Below are 15,000 nucleotides of genomic sequence, written 5' to 3' on the forward strand. Positions count from 1 at the left end.
TTCATCTTTGGACCAAAAACAAGCAAGAGGTGGAATACCACAAAGAGAAAGTGTACCTAATAAAAATGTGATTTTGGTAATTGGTACATGTTTTCTTAAACCTCCCATAAGACCCATATTCTGGCTTTTAGCTGGAGAATATCCAACAATAGTTTCCATTGAATGAATAATAGATCCGGATCCTAAAAATAATAATGCTTTGGAATAAGCATGAGTAATCAAATGAAATAAAGCGCTTCGATAAGACCCCATACCTAGAGCTAACATCATATAACCCAATTGAGACATTGTGGAATAGGCTAAACCTCTCTTAATGTCTTTTTGAGCAAGAGCTAAAGTAGCTCCTAATAATACTGTTATTATTCCTATAACCGAGATCAAATACATTATGTAAGGTATAACTCTGAAAAGAGGAAGAAGCCGAGCTACAAGAAAAATTCCCGCCGCTACCATAGTAGCAGCATGTATAAGAGCCGAAATAGGAGTAGGCCCCTCCATGGCATCAGGTAACCATACATGAAGGGGGAATTGGGCGGATTTAGCAACTGCACCGGCAAATAAGAGAACAGCGCATAACGTAACAAATAAAAAATTGACCTCATTATTATAAATCAAGTTATTGAATATTTCGAATAAATCTCTAAATTCGAAACTCCCCGTTATCCAATAAAAACCTAAAATTCCTAATAATAAACCAAAATCCCCTACACGATTAGTTACAAACGCTTTTTGACAAGCATTTGCCGCAACAGGTCGTGTAAACCAAAATCCTATTAATAGATAGGAACACAGCCCAACCAATTCCCAAAAAATATAAATTTGTATCAAATTCGAACTAGTAACTAATCCCAACATGGAAGTACTGAAAAAACTCATATAAGCAAAAAATCTCAAATAGCCTTGATCATGAGCCATATAATTATCACTATAAATAAGAACCATAATTCCAACAGTAGTGATTAATATTGACATAATAGAAGTAAGTGGGTCGATCAAGTATCCGAAGTCTAAAGAAAAATCATTATTAATGATCCAAGACCATACATATTGATAAACAGAACTGCTATTTATTTGCTGAATAGACAGGTAGATTGAAAAAATCATGACTATGCTTAACAATAAAACACTCTGAAAAGCCCACATACGGCGAAAACTTTTTGTTGCCGTTGGAAAAAGAATAAGTCCCGCTCCTATTAACATAGGGACTGGAAGTGGAATGAAAGGTATGATCCACGCATATTCATATGTCTGTTCCATAAAAAAGTTTTAAATTCTTAATTAATTGTTTCCGATTCACCGGATCTTACCTCTTTTGAAAGGAGTCAATAAAAAGTAAAAATATGGACTAACTTAAACTAATTTAAAACTTAAATAGAATTTTTTTTTCTTACTTATTCTGAGTCTTTGCTAAATACTTCAACTATTCAAATCACGAAGTTACGATTGGTCAAATGATATAAAAGGGATTAATTACTAGTCTCCTTTGAAATAAGCCTATTTTTTATCCAAGTTTGACCAGTGAATCGAACGGGGATTCAAGTTTTTCATTTCCTGAAGTAAAACGCGGTTCTTATCTTTAAACCTTTCGAGGTATTTTATTGCATGTAAATGAAATGTGGAACCATAAATAGAAATCGAATATTTTTGGGATTCGTTATTTTATTTTTGATTTTTATATTAAGTTCAACAAATTTTCTTTCTTCATTTCTACAGAACAGCCGATTATCAAATTCTATAGGTATAGATTTGATGAATCAAAAAGAATGTGAAATAAAGATACCAGTCAATAGAGAACCTTTTCTTTTTTACGATTATGAATGTTTTATGAAATAGAAAAACTTGAAAAAAAAAAAATATTGGCCTTCTGTTTTTATTTCCAGTATTCTGCAACTTTCACATAGCTTTTGCCTATCTCGATAATGTTTTATTTGAGGAGGACACTATTAGCTCGAAAATAAATAGTAGTAAAAAGAATTCGTTTTGAACAATAGATGTCTTTCACATCCAGCTATAACAATCAATAATTTTTTAATTTCTAAATGGCAGTTCCAAAAAAACGCACTTCGACATCAAAAAAGCGTATTCGTAAAAATATTTGGAAAAGGAAGGGGTATTGGGTAGCATTAAAGGCTTTTTCATTAGCGAAATCTCTTTCTACCGGGAATTCAAAAAGTTTTTTTGTACGCCAAACAAAAATAAATAAGTAATAAAACGTTAGAATAATTTGAATCAACTTGAAAAAATAATTCAATTATTCTTCAATTAGATAATAATTGAATAATTGAACGATTTACCTTTCCTATTTGATATTGATTAGCTCACCAATCCATATGTAACGGAACTCTATTCGCTTTTCTGATTGATATATAAAATAATAGAATTAGGAAATCCTCTATTTACTATTCACTGAATAATAACTTTTTTGTTGACAAAAGAATAAAGATCATTTCTATTCCAAGGTGGGGAGTTTTATTTTCCCCATCGACCTATTTGCAGAATAAAATGCAAATAAAATTCTATATTTGCATATCTATAGAAGAACGTATATAAAAATCTTTAGTGAAAGTTAAGAACTCATTGAAAGTAATTGATTCTATTTTGAAACCTTTTTATTTTCTCTGAATTATTATATAGACCCCCATGTATATCTTGCCCTTAACCCAATAGAGAAAATTGCTTAATGAAATTTTGTATGACTAATTGTGAATTTTTAGCGATGCAAAATTGGTTCTTTTCTTTCTATTTTGTCGTCAAAATCCCTTTTTTGTTTTATTTTAGATTTATGAAAAAAAAATAAGAAATTGCTGCTTAAACAATGAAAACAAAAACTTTTTGAACTCTATTCCTTAATTGAGTATAGAAGTATAGAACGGTTTAGTTACAAGAGTTGAATTCGAGGAAAGTATAAAATATAGGAAAGTCCCAGGTTAAATAGGTTAAATAAAAAAAACTAAGACTCTAAACTCAAATCAAAAATAATGAACCTTCAACCTCAAATTCCTATTTGAACAACTTTTTATTGTTATTGATCCATTTGAATCATTACTAAACTAAAATAGCTTACTCAATCTCGACGATTGCTTATTCATAGGCTATTATGAGTTCAAGACAAGCCGCTATGGTGAAATTGGTAGACACGCTGCTCTTAGGAAGCAGTGCTAATGCATCTCGGTTCGAGTCCGAGTGGCGGCATAGCATCTTCTAAAAAGGATAAATAGATCTTATAATGAATTCAATTCCCGATTTCCATTTTAGAATTATGTAATTAAGGGACTCTTCTTTTTTAAGATTTTTTATGATATTTTCAACCTTAGAGCATATATTAACTCACATTTCCTTTTCGATCGTTTCAATTGTAATTACAATTCATTTGATAACCTTTTTAGTCGATGAAATTGTAAAACTATACGATTCGTCAGAAAAGGGCATAATAGTTACTTTTTTCTGTATAACAGGATTATTAGTTACTCGTTGGATTTCTTCAGGACATTTCCCACTAAGCGATTTATATGAATCATTAATTTTCCTTTCATGGAGTTTCTCCCTTATTCATATAATTCCATATTTCAAAAAAAATGTTTTAATTTTAAGTAAAATAACTGGACCAAGTGCTATTTTGACCCAAGGCTTTGCTACTTCAGGTATTTTAACTGAAATACACCAATCTGGAATATTAGTACCTGCTCTTCAATCTGAGTGGTTAATAATGCACGTAAGTATGATGATATTGGGCTATGCAGCCCTTTTATGTGGATCGTTATTATCAGTAGCACTTCTAGTGATTACATTTCGAAAAAACAGAAAGCTTTTTTATAAGAGCAATGGTTTTTTAAACGAGTCATTTTTCTTGGGTGAAAATGTTGTCGAAAATACTTCGTTTTTTTGTGCTCAAAATTATTACAGGTCCCAATTGATTCAACAATTGGATTATTGGAGTTATCGGGTTATTAGTTTAGGATTTACTTTTTTAACCATAGGAATCCTTTCGGGAGCGGTATGGGCTAATGAAGCGTGGGGGTCCTATTGGAATTGGGATCCAAAAGAAACTTGGGCATTTATTACTTGGATCGTATTTGCAATTTATTTACATACTCGAACAAATAGAAATTTGCGGGGTCCAAATTCTGCAATTGTAGCGTCTATAGGTTTTCTTATAATTTGGATATGCTATTTTGGGGTCAATCTATTAGGAATAGGGTTACATAGTTATGGTTCTTTTCCATCAACATTTAATTGAATTCAAGACAAGTTATTACAAATACAAGAGCGGGCGACGCATTGTATGAACCAGCATGCGGACCGTGTGAATCAAATATTGTATTGATGATTCACACGGTTTTCTACCATATGTAGTTCAATTTCATTGTTTTTACTTAATTCTTAAGTTAAGAGAAGAAAAAAAGTCTTCTTTTTTTCATTGTCCAAGAATGTTTTTAAAAACAAACATAGGTTTTTTTATTTCAGTCATCCAATTATCTATAAAAAAAATTAGATAGAATAACTTCGACCTTGTCAACTGCTAATGAAAGAACGAAATCGGGGTATATACCAATACCTATTACGGGTAAAAAGATGGAGATCGAAAGAAATAACTCTCGCGGTCCAGAATCAAAAAAAGAATCCTTCGGGGCGTTAAATAGCTTGTATCCATAGAACATCTGGCGTGGCATAGATAATGAATAAATAGGAGTTAATATAATTCCAATTGCCATTACAAAAGTAATTAGTAGTTTTGGAATTAAAAGATATTTTTGGCCGGTAATTATTCCAAAAAATACTATCAATTCGGCAACAAAACCACTCATACCTGGTAATGCAAGGGAAGCCATCGAAAAGCTACTGAACATCGTGAACATTTTTGGCATTGGAATAGCTATTCCGCCCATTTCGTCAAGATAAACAAGGCGGATTCTATCATAAGTCGTTCCCGCCAAGAAAAAAAGTGCAGCACCAATAAATCCATGAGAGATTATTTGTAAAAGGGCTCCATTAAGTCCCGTATCGGTTAGAGAACTAATTCCTATAATTATGAAACCCATATGGGAGACAGAGGAATAGGCTATTCTTTTTTTTAAATTCCGTTGGCCAAGAGATGTTGAAGCTGCATAGATTATTTGTATTGTACCTATTATCATCAACCAAGGAGAAAATATAGAATGGGCATGAGGTAATAATTCCATATTGATTCGAATTAATCCATACGCTCCCATTTTTAATAAGATTCCGGCTAGAAGCATACAAGTACTGTAATGTGCTTCTCCATGGGTATCTGGTAACCATGTGTGTAGGGGGATAATGGGCGATTTGACAGCAAAAGCAATAAAAAATCCAATATAGAAGATTATTTCTAAAACCACAGGATATGACTGATTAACTGATGTTTCAAAATTTAATGTTGGTTCATTAGAACCATATAAAGCAACACCCAAAACTCCCATTAAGAGAAAAACAGAACCCCCCGCCGTGTACAAAATAAATTTTGTAGCTGAGTACAGACGTTTCTTTCCTCCCCACATGGCTAGAAGTAGATAAACAGGAATTAATTCTAACTCCCACATGATGAAAAAAAGTAAAAGGTCCCGAGACGAAAATGATCCAATTTGACCACTGTACATTGCTAACATGAGAAAATGGAATAATCTAGAATCTCGAGTAACTGGCCAAGCCGCTAAAGTCGCTAAAGTAGTGATAAATCCTGTTAATAAAATGGGTCCTATAGAAAGTCCATCTATTCCTAATCTCCAATGGAAATCAAAAAAATCGATCCATTTATAATCCTCTACTAGTTGGATTAATGGATCATCCGATTGGAAATGATAACAAAATGCATAAGTTGTTAGAAGGAGTTCTAAAATACATATACATATCGTATACCACCTAATTACCCTATTTCCTTTATGGGGAAGAAAGAAAATTAAAGAACCCGCAAATATCGGAAAAACGACAATTATTGTTAACCAAGGAAAATAATTCGTAGTAAAGACAAGATACACTTGGACCAAAAAAACCCGTGCTCAAAATATTTTTATTTTCGAGCACAGGTTTGTCGGTAAAAAAATTAAATGGATTCAAGTAGAGTTTTCTCGAACGTATCAATAAGCTAGACCCATACTGCGAGTTGTTTCATGCCATAAATAAACTCGGACACTCAAGAAATCTGTTGGACAGGCGGATTCACATCTCTTACAACCAACACAGTCCTCTGTTCGTGGAGCAGAAGCAATTTGTTTAGCCTTACAACCGTCCCAAGGTATCATTTCTAATACATCAGTGGGGCAGGCTCGGACACATTGAGTACATCCTATACACGTATCATAAATCTTTACTGAATGTGACATTGGGTCTATACGTTTTTGAATGTTATAAATTTTCGATCTAGTAAACTTAGAAACGAATCATATATTTAGATACCAGATGAATCAATGAGTTATCATGATTTTCTAATCAACCCCTTTCTGGATTGGTTTATGAGATATGAGAGAGGCCAAAATACTTTGATTTCTTATGTTTTGCAAACAAGATCATACTTTACGTAGTAAACATGCTAATTAAAATTGATTTCTCAATATTAGAATCTAGATGATTAATATTAATTATTCAACAAATTTGATTGGTTGATACGAGTTGATTTTCTGTTACGGTAAATTGATGAAACAATAGCCAGGCCAATGGCTGCTTCAGCGGCTGCAATAGCTATAACAAAAATTGAGAAAATGTCTCCCTTTAATTGACGATTATCAAAAAAATCAGAAAATGTTACAAAATTTATATTAACCGCATTCAATATAAGTTCAAGACACATAAGGGCTCTAACCATATTTCGACTTGTGATCAATCCATAGATACCGATAGAAAATAAATAGGCACTCAAAACAAGTACATGTTCGAGAATCATTAAACAACTCCTTATCAATCTCGACTCCTTTCAATATGAACAACAATTCAACTAATTTCATTGACTAGTATATAACAAGTATGGAACAAAGAAATAGATTGGTACTAGATTGACCTAAAGTCTTTCTATTTATCCAGCTAGAATTCAAATAGAATTCAAGGAAAATTAATGTGATAAGACAGAACAAAATTTTATTTGAATTCCAAGTTTTAATAGAAATTTTTTATTGACGAGCTACAGCAATTGCACCTATTAAAGCAACTAAAAGGATTATGGAAATAAGTTCAAATGGGAGAAAAAAATCTGTTGATAAATGAATTCCAATTTGTTGACTATTACTTAGAAAATCTTGCTCTATAATCTGGTTTGATCTTGTAGTCCAAATAATCCCGTACCATGACGTATCTGAAATAGTAGTAATTAGTGAAATAAAAAGACTTATACAAACCATCGAAGTAATTCCATCTCCTACGGTCCAAAGATGAAAATCCTTGTAATATTCTGAGCCATTCATGAACATCACAGCAAAAATGATTAAAACATTTATAGCTCCTACGTAAATAAGTAGCTGCGCAGCAGCTACAAAATAGGAGTTAGATAGAATATAGAATAACGATGTACAAATAAGAACCAATCCCAAGGAAAAGGCCGAATAAATTGGATTGGGAAGTAATACCACTCCTAGACCCCCTAATATAAGACCCGATCCTAGAAAGACTAAAAGAAAATCATGTATTGGTTCAGATAAATCCATTTTTTATAAAAAATCAAAAACGAAGAATTTCATGACTTTATTGACCTGACCAGGAAAAAAGAAGTTTTTCTATTTTTTATGATACTTTGAAATTGTTAATTGAATGAAAGTCTAATGGGTATGAATTGACGTAGATGCTTTTATTTTATTGGACCACTATCCATTCTTTATTCGTCGAAAGAGTAGTTTAAACCTATCTATTTTTGATATCATTTATCTACTTTGAAACCATTACTATTATAATATATAATATTGAAATCGGTTTTGTTTTCAATCTAAATTAAGCTAGGAGTCTCATTAAGCAACCACTAGTTTGAATTGCCCAAGCAAAAATCTCATTGTTTTAGATCCGAACTAAGCCTTCGTAATTCGTAATTTTTTTGAATCGAATTAAGGGTTTATTCATTGTTTATTTGAGGTAAATTCGAAATTGTTCGAATTGTGTAATCATCAATTACTGACATTGGTAAGCGACCCAAAGCGATTTGATTATAATTCAATTCGTGACGATCATAAGTAGAAAGTTCATATTCTTCGGTCATTGATAAACAATTTGTTGGGCAATACTCAACGCAATTACCACAAAATATACAGATTCCAAAATCAATACTGTAATTAAGCAATCGTTTCTTTCGAATATCAGTTTCCAACTTCCAATCAACAACGGGTAAATCTATAGGACATACACGCACACATACTTCACAAGCAATGCATTTATCAAATTCAAAGTGTATTCGGCCTCGGAAACGTTCCGATGTGATCAATTTTTCGTAGGGGTATTGAATAGTTACAGGTAAACGATTTGCGTGGGACAGGGTAATCATGAAACCTTGGCCGATGTATCTGGCGGCTCGTATTGTTTGTTGACCATAATTTATGAATTCAGTTATCATAGGGAGCATATGTTGAATATCTATAAAAAAGATTTTATGCTTGTTTCTTTCTCTTGTTTGAGACAAGTCGTGAATCTAGGATATTGTGGTCTTTTACAGTGAAAGAAGTTGGGACGAGGTTGTCAATAATAGATTACCTAGAGAAATCGGTAAAAGAAATTTCCACCCAAGATTTAATAGTTGGTCCATTCTCAGCCTCGGTAAAGTCCATCTTGTTGCAATAGGAATGAACAAAAACAAATAAGTTTTGGCTAATGTGATAAAGATACCAATTAGTGTTCCAAAGACTTTACCCCCTTTATTTATGCCAAATAGCTCAGGAACAAATATGTACGGAATAGAAAGATTCCAACCTCCCAAGTAAAGAACTGTTACAAATAATGAAGAAACTAGTAGATTCAGATATGAAGCAATGTAAAATAAACCAAATTTGATACCTGAATATTCGGTTTGATACCCTGCTACTAATTCTTCTTCTGCTTCTGGTAAATCAAAAGGTAATCTTTCACACTCGGCGAGAGAAGAAATTAGAAAAACGATAAACCCGATGGGTTGACGCCACAAATTCCACCCCCAAAAACCATATTTTGACTGCGCTTCCACTATATCAACTGTACTTGAACTGTTAGATAATCATAGTCGATGATAACATCACTGTGCCCATCGCTATTCCAGAACCGTACGTGAGATTTTCACCTCATACGGCTCCTCAGAGGTCACAAATAAACCTAAGGGCCCTTTCCTATTCTTTATCTTGATATGTTTGTCAGATAGAGTCAAAATCTATCCTAAGGTCCCAAATTAGACCAATGGAATTCTGTCTGCTATATTTAAAACTAATAAATAAGTGCTTCTGAATTTATCTCATCTTTTAAGAATTTTAATTTTTCTTTGTTGATTAATAACCTTATCATTAAATAAAAAAATGTGCTTTATAGCAATATCACATATACATTTCAACCTCGAATTTTCAATTACGAAAAAAATTAGAGAGTACATTAGTTCATGAATCATGACAAAAATTTTATCTCTCTAAATAGAAATCAAAATTGAATTATAGGAAAGAAAGAATAAAAACAAAAAAAGAAAAAAGGAAGAAAAAAAAAAGACATCCCTCCTTTTTGCTTTTGCAATTAGATTCTTTTCTTTCTATTTCGATTTTTTTATTTCATTCCTATTCTCCTTTCTCAGAAAAAGGGCCTTTAACCAAAGTAAAAGATTACTTCGTTCTTGATAGTTAGTTACTTACTCAGTGGATAGGAACATACTCTGGATCAGAATCATGGGGAGTACTTCTTGATCATTTCTACGAATGTAAAGCCCCAATTTGAATTCCTTTTATGTACAGAAATATCCTCTTGGATAACTTACATAATCTCAATTACTAATCCTTTGTGTATCTTGGTCTTCCTAACCATCCACTCATTTTTTGTTTCAAAAACCTCCCGTTGTGGAAATCCATCTATGGTAATAGACAGTAAAAAATCCATAGAGTTGGTCTTTTGAACCCGCTTCAAGCTATCATGACAATTCATGAATCTTGGGGTAAACAATCTCTCTTGCTTATGTTTACTTTTTTCACCATTTGATTCTTGTACATAGGAAATGAGACTCAACTTTTTTACTGCAAATTTAGAAGCCGTTTTCTTTCACTCATATAACTATCTGGTTTAGTTTATCAACTCAAATGCTGAAGAAAAATAAAAATATATATAGTCAATCAAATCTTTTTATCCTTGTTTCTAGAAAGAAAAGAATTTTGATAAATTTTAGGTCTCACCGAATCACACGTAGAGATATTGATAACACACATAGAGCTAATGGTATTTCATAACTAATTGATTGAGCAGCTGCCCGTAGACCACCTAAAAAGGAATATTTATTATTTGATCCATACCCCGACATAAGAAGTCCAACGGGAGCAATACTTGAAATGGCAATCCAAAAAAAAACACCAATACTAAGATCGGCTAGAACAAGGTGATCACCAAAAGGAATTACTGAATAACTTAGAAAGATAGATATTACTGCTATGGATGGCCCAATACTGAATAAACGAGTATCTCCTGTAGATGGAATAAGGTTCTCTTTCAAAAGTAGTTTTGTCCCATCTGCTAGAGCTTGAAGAATTCCTAAAGGGCCGGCATATTCAGGCCCGATACGTTGTTGTATTCCTGCAGATATTTCTCTTTCTAACCAAACAATTACTAGTACACCTATTGTGATTCCTAATACAAGAGTCACAATAGGGACAAGCATCCATATGATCCCATAGACTTCTTTTAAGGATTCCAATTTGGAAAAAGAATTGATAGTCTCTATTTCTGTTGTATCAATTATCATTTCAACGATCAACTTCTCCCATAATGATATCTATGCTACCTAGTATTGTCATAATATCAGCCAATTTCATTCTTTTAACTAACTGAGGAAGAATTTGCAAATTGATAAAACCTGGTGGGCGAATTTTCCATCTCCAAGGAAAAACGCTCTGGTCTCCTATCAGAAAAATCCCCAATTCTCCTTTTGGGGCTTCAACTCTCACATAAAGTTCTTGTTTCGACAATTCAAAAGTTGGAGAAGGCTTTTTACTAATAAACCGATATTCAAAATCATTCCATTCAGGATCTTTTAATCTGTCAAAACGTCGCATTTCTAAATTTTCGTAAGGCCCTCCTGGAATTCCTTCTAGAGCCTGTTGAATAATCTTTATGGATTCTGTCATTTCACCGATTCGTACTAAATAACGAGCTAATGAATCCCCTTCTCGTTGCCATTGAACCTGCCAATCAAATTCGTCGTAAGACTCATAATGATCAACTTTACGAAGATCCCATTCTATTCCGGAAGCTCGTAGCATTGGTCCCGATAAACCCCAATTTACTGCCTCGTCTCTCCCAATAATGCCTACGCCTTCAACTCGTTCTAAAAAAATAGGATTCCGGGTAATAAGTTTTTGATACTCAGCAACCCCTGTTAAAAAATAATCGCAAAAATCCAAACATTTATCTATCCAGCCATAGGGTAGATCGGCAGCCACTCCTCCAATACGAAAATAATTATGCATCATTCGCATACCGGTGGCAGCTTCGAATAGGTCATATATCAATTCTCTTTCTCGAAAAATATAGAAGAAAGGGGTCTGTGCACCAATATCCGCCATAAAAGGACCGAGCCATAACAAATGAGAAGCTATCCGACTCAACTCCAACATAATGACTCTGATATAGCTAGCCCTTTTAGGTACTTGAATATTGCCTAATTGTTCGGGTCCATTTATGGTTATTGCTTCTGTGAACATAGTAGCTAAATAATCCCAACGTGTTACATAAGGCAAATATTGTATAATTGTTCGGTTTTCCGCAATTTTCTCCATCCCTCTATGTAAATAACCCAATATTGGTTCGCAGTCGACAACATCTTCACCATCTAGAGTAACGATGAGTCGAAGAACACCGTGCATTGATGGGTGCTGAGGCCCCATATTGACTATCATGAGGTCTTTTCTTGTAGTTGGTGCAGTCATAAGTTTTTTAACGATTCATTCTTCCATGAATTACTGAAAGTGAAAAGAAGTTCATCAAAATTTAATCGAAACATATAAGTGAAAATGAAATAACTCTTCAAATTAATCAAATTAACGAGTTTTTGTCTCTCGAATGTCCAACTGATTAATTAATTCTTTATAACGTACTCTATTTTTTTTTGCCAAATAAGCTAGCAGTCGTTGACGTTTTCCCAAAATTTTCTTCAAACCTCTCTGAGATAAATAGTCTTTTTTGTGCAATTCTAAATGTGAAGTAAGTCTCCGTATCTTATTGGTGAAATTGAATACTTGAAATTCAACAGATCCTTTCTTTTCTTTTTGAAAAATAACTGAAATGACAGAATTTTTTACCATAAATGAATTTCCCCTTTCTTTATTTTACAGATATGGATTTTTTAGAATTTTATTGATCAGTAATAATAATGCCAGTAATTTGAACGTGGTATATAGACTTAATTTCTTTATGAACCTCTAATTTTAGCAATTCCAATAAATTAATCAAATTTCAAATTTGATTCAGATAGGAATCCAAAAAGGTGGTAGGTACGTTTTTTTCAGTCACAAAAGCGAATAATTGAAACCTAAAATCCTAAAATGAAGAAGATTCTGTTGATTCATTTCTAGATCTAATCAATACCTTATTTTATTGATTTAGTATTGTCTACTCGAATTAGATTCGAATGAGATGTAAAACAAGGCATGTTTGCATTTGTTTGCTTTCAGATACTCTATACGAGACAGGGTATATAGTACTATCAATTAATTTTCAATCGTGGATACATATGTATCCTTAAGATACTGAAACGGCTACCATTATTGGTATCAAACCAATAACGATTCATACAAGCTAAATCTTCTAATCGATAATTAGGCCAAAGAAAGAACTTAAATTTAATTAATTTATTTTTATCTTTATAAAGGGGTTTCCGTTCACCCAAAAATTGACTCCAGTTTTTTACATTGGTTTCGTTGCAAAATACTGAATTTCTATCGACGACATTCCAATTCAAAGAATTAAAAAAACTTCGAATTCTCAATTCTCTACGACGTCTAGACCATAAAATATTTTCAGGAACAAGCAAATCAAAATGAGTTTTTTCTGTATTTATTCTTTGAGTTTGAGGTTGCAGAATGAATTCGTCAAAATTCTTTTTATCAACATATCTTTGTTCTCGGTATCTTTGATTAGTTTGGTGTTTACTTTTATGAACCAATGAAATACCTATGGTTTGATACATAATAAATTGTCCATTATGTTTTACAGACAACCGAATAGGTTCGATAATCAATACCCCCTTCTTCATCAAGTCTGTAAGAGGTAAATTTGCCTGAATCAGCATTATATCCAAACTCATTTCTCTCCTTTGAATTGACGATATAGTAATTTTGGTTGGATTTATCAGTCGAAGCAGGAGACAATATACCTTGATATTTTCGAGCATTCTTTTATTCAAAGCATCGTTCCATCTCAATTGAAAAAGCAAATAACGTTTCAAGAACAAATCTAGTTCTGCTTCCGTGTTGCTTTTGTATTGTTTTTTATTTTGACCCTTTTTTGTGTCTGATTCCACGTAATCTTTTTCAAGATCGGTTTGATGTTTTGAAAAAACAGGGCTCAGATTTCCTTTGTTTTCTATATCTGATCCACGCTCTCTTTGACTTGGGGGTTCTTTTGTTTCTTGACTTCGATTCTTTATTTTTTTATTTGATGGTAGAAAAAAGTTTTGTTTTTGGTTTTTATTTTGAATAACATTTTCATTTGTATTCAAATTAAAAAGAAGGAATTTGCTTGGTATAATCCACGGTTTTATTTTATAGACATTATAAAGTAGTACAAATTCTGGGAAGAACCAAAATTCCAGATTCAATATGGGACGATTAAATATTTTTTCATTCATTCCCATCCAATCAAAAAAGACTTTTTTCGAATTTTTTTGAGTTTTTTCTGGATTTTGATGAGTTGTAAGATAAAAAACCCCTTTTTTCTCAATTTTATCAATTATTTGATAATTATTAATACCAATTTTAGTATTTGGATTACTGTTGGTATCGATCTTAACCCAGGCTTCAATATCTCCTTTTTGTCTAAGAGAAAAATGGATAATTTTCCAATCAAAATATTTTCTATCGAGATTTCTTTCTATATCTAGAATATTGACCTTTCTTAGATAATTATTGATATGAAGATTGCCGGGCATATCAACAAAGTTGTGTTTGGACGTGTTGGAATTATACGAAATTTCTAAGTTCTTCTTTACTTGAAAGGGTAATCTAGAAAAAAATGAGTCACTTTTATTTTCATAATTAATTGATTTATATGCTAAAAGACCATATCTATAACATTTTTTAAAATTATCTTTTTGGTTTGATAATGAATAGAGTTCCGAATCATTTTCTTTTTTGTAATGAATTAATTGGTCTTTTTCATATGAATTCCATTTGTTTAAGTTTCTATTTTGATTTTGAGCCATACAACTTTGATTAACCTTAGTTCGCCATTTTTTTGGCATTAATCTAGACCATCTAATCTGAGATAAATCGTATTGATAATGCCATCTTAACCAGTTTTTCCATTGATTGATTCTATAACTCTGAAGTTTCTTATGTTTTAATTCCGAATGAAATATTCCTAGTGTTTTAAAATAGTTCTTTATTTTAGTCTTAAGGAAGCAAGACGTTGTGTTATATTGAAGAACAGATCTAAATTTAGACAAATTAATAACTTGGGTTTGTGATAATTTGTAAAATACATATGCTTGTGACAAGTAGGATAAATCACAAAAAATATGTGAATTTTTCTTACTAATATTATAAAGTGACTTTTTTATAGTCGAAATAAAGATAAAGTGAATTTTTTTTTTATTAGTAATTTTTTCTTGATTTATTTCATTATTGGAGATGAATTTCTCAA

At 32.2% G+C, this 15,000-nt stretch overlaps 12 protein-coding genes and 1 non-coding gene across 13 annotated transcripts in view; 3 read left to right on the plus strand and 10 right to left on the minus strand. All coding sequences in view use genetic code 11, as the record gives it.

Annotated features, from left to right (window-relative positions):
* The window catches only part of ndhF, a 2,220-nt gene extending 963 nt beyond the window's left edge, over positions 1–1,257 (minus strand). Inside the window, exon 1 of the mRNA in view lies at positions 1–1,257. This exon is cut by the window's left edge and continues 963 nt beyond it. Coding sequence (YP_009588838.1) covers positions 1–1,257 — 1,257 coding nt within the window.
* Positions 1,258–2,039: 782 nt separating this feature from the next.
* On the plus strand, positions 2,040–2,207 carry rpl32 (ribosomal protein L32). The gene has a single exon. The coding sequence runs from the start codon at positions 2,040–2,042 to the stop codon at positions 2,205–2,207; it is 168 nt and encodes a 55-aa protein (YP_009588839.1).
* A 905-nt stretch (positions 2,208–3,112) lies between these two features.
* Positions 3,113–3,192, plus strand: trnL-UAG. The gene has a single exon. It is a non-coding gene; the product is annotated as a tRNA-Leu (tRNA).
* A 103-nt stretch (positions 3,193–3,295) lies between these two features.
* Positions 3,296–4,237, plus strand: ccsA. Its single transcript has one exon. The coding sequence runs from the start codon at positions 3,296–3,298 to the stop codon at positions 4,235–4,237; it is 942 nt and encodes a 313-aa protein (YP_009588840.1).
* Positions 4,238–4,472: 235 nt separating this feature from the next.
* ndhD lies at positions 4,473–5,975 on the minus strand. The gene has a single exon. The coding sequence runs from the start codon at positions 5,973–5,975 to the stop codon at positions 4,473–4,475; it is 1,503 nt and encodes a 500-aa protein (YP_009588841.1).
* Positions 5,976–6,092: 117 nt separating this feature from the next.
* Positions 6,093–6,338, minus strand: psaC. The gene has a single exon. It carries the CDS (start codon positions 6,336–6,338, stop codon positions 6,093–6,095), a length of 246 nt encoding a protein of 81 aa, YP_009588842.1.
* Positions 6,339–6,589: 251 nt separating this feature from the next.
* Positions 6,590–6,895, minus strand: ndhE. The gene has a single exon. It carries the CDS (start codon positions 6,893–6,895, stop codon positions 6,590–6,592), a length of 306 nt encoding a protein of 101 aa, YP_009588843.1.
* Positions 6,896–7,118: 223 nt separating this feature from the next.
* On the minus strand, positions 7,119–7,649 carry ndhG. The gene has a single exon. It carries the CDS (start codon positions 7,647–7,649, stop codon positions 7,119–7,121), a length of 531 nt encoding a protein of 176 aa, YP_009588844.1.
* Positions 7,650–8,047: 398 nt separating this feature from the next.
* Positions 8,048–8,551, minus strand: ndhI. Its single transcript has one exon. The coding sequence runs from the start codon at positions 8,549–8,551 to the stop codon at positions 8,048–8,050; it is 504 nt and encodes a 167-aa protein (YP_009588845.1).
* Positions 8,552–8,635: 84 nt separating this feature from the next.
* Positions 8,636–10,885, minus strand: ndhA. Its single transcript has 2 exons — positions 10,333–10,885; positions 8,636–9,174 (listed from the first exon to the last, which is right to left on the minus strand). Exons 1-2 carry the CDS (start codon positions 10,883–10,885, stop codon positions 8,636–8,638), a joined length of 1,092 nt encoding a protein of 363 aa, YP_009588846.1.
* A 1-nt stretch (position 10,886) lies between these two features.
* On the minus strand, positions 10,887–12,068 carry ndhH. The gene has a single exon. The coding sequence runs from the start codon at positions 12,066–12,068 to the stop codon at positions 10,887–10,889; it is 1,182 nt and encodes a 393-aa protein (YP_009588847.1).
* A 111-nt stretch (positions 12,069–12,179) lies between these two features.
* rps15 (ribosomal protein S15) lies at positions 12,180–12,443 on the minus strand. Its single transcript has one exon. It carries the CDS (start codon positions 12,441–12,443, stop codon positions 12,180–12,182), a length of 264 nt encoding a protein of 87 aa, YP_009588848.1.
* Positions 12,444–12,844: 401 nt separating this feature from the next.
* Positions 12,845–15,000, minus strand: part of ycf1 — a 5,664-nt gene continuing 3,508 nt past the window's right edge. The window contains exon 1 of the mRNA in view: positions 12,845–15,000. This exon is cut by the window's right edge and continues 3,508 nt beyond it. Within this exon, the coding sequence (YP_009588849.1) occupies positions 12,845–15,000 (2,156 nt within the window).

This window comes from Solanum verrucosum, plastid (assembly GCF_900185275.1).
Source record: "Solanum verrucosum voucher PI 195170 plastid, complete genome".
Taxonomy (NCBI): Eukaryota; Viridiplantae; Streptophyta; class Magnoliopsida; order Solanales; family Solanaceae; genus Solanum; species Solanum verrucosum.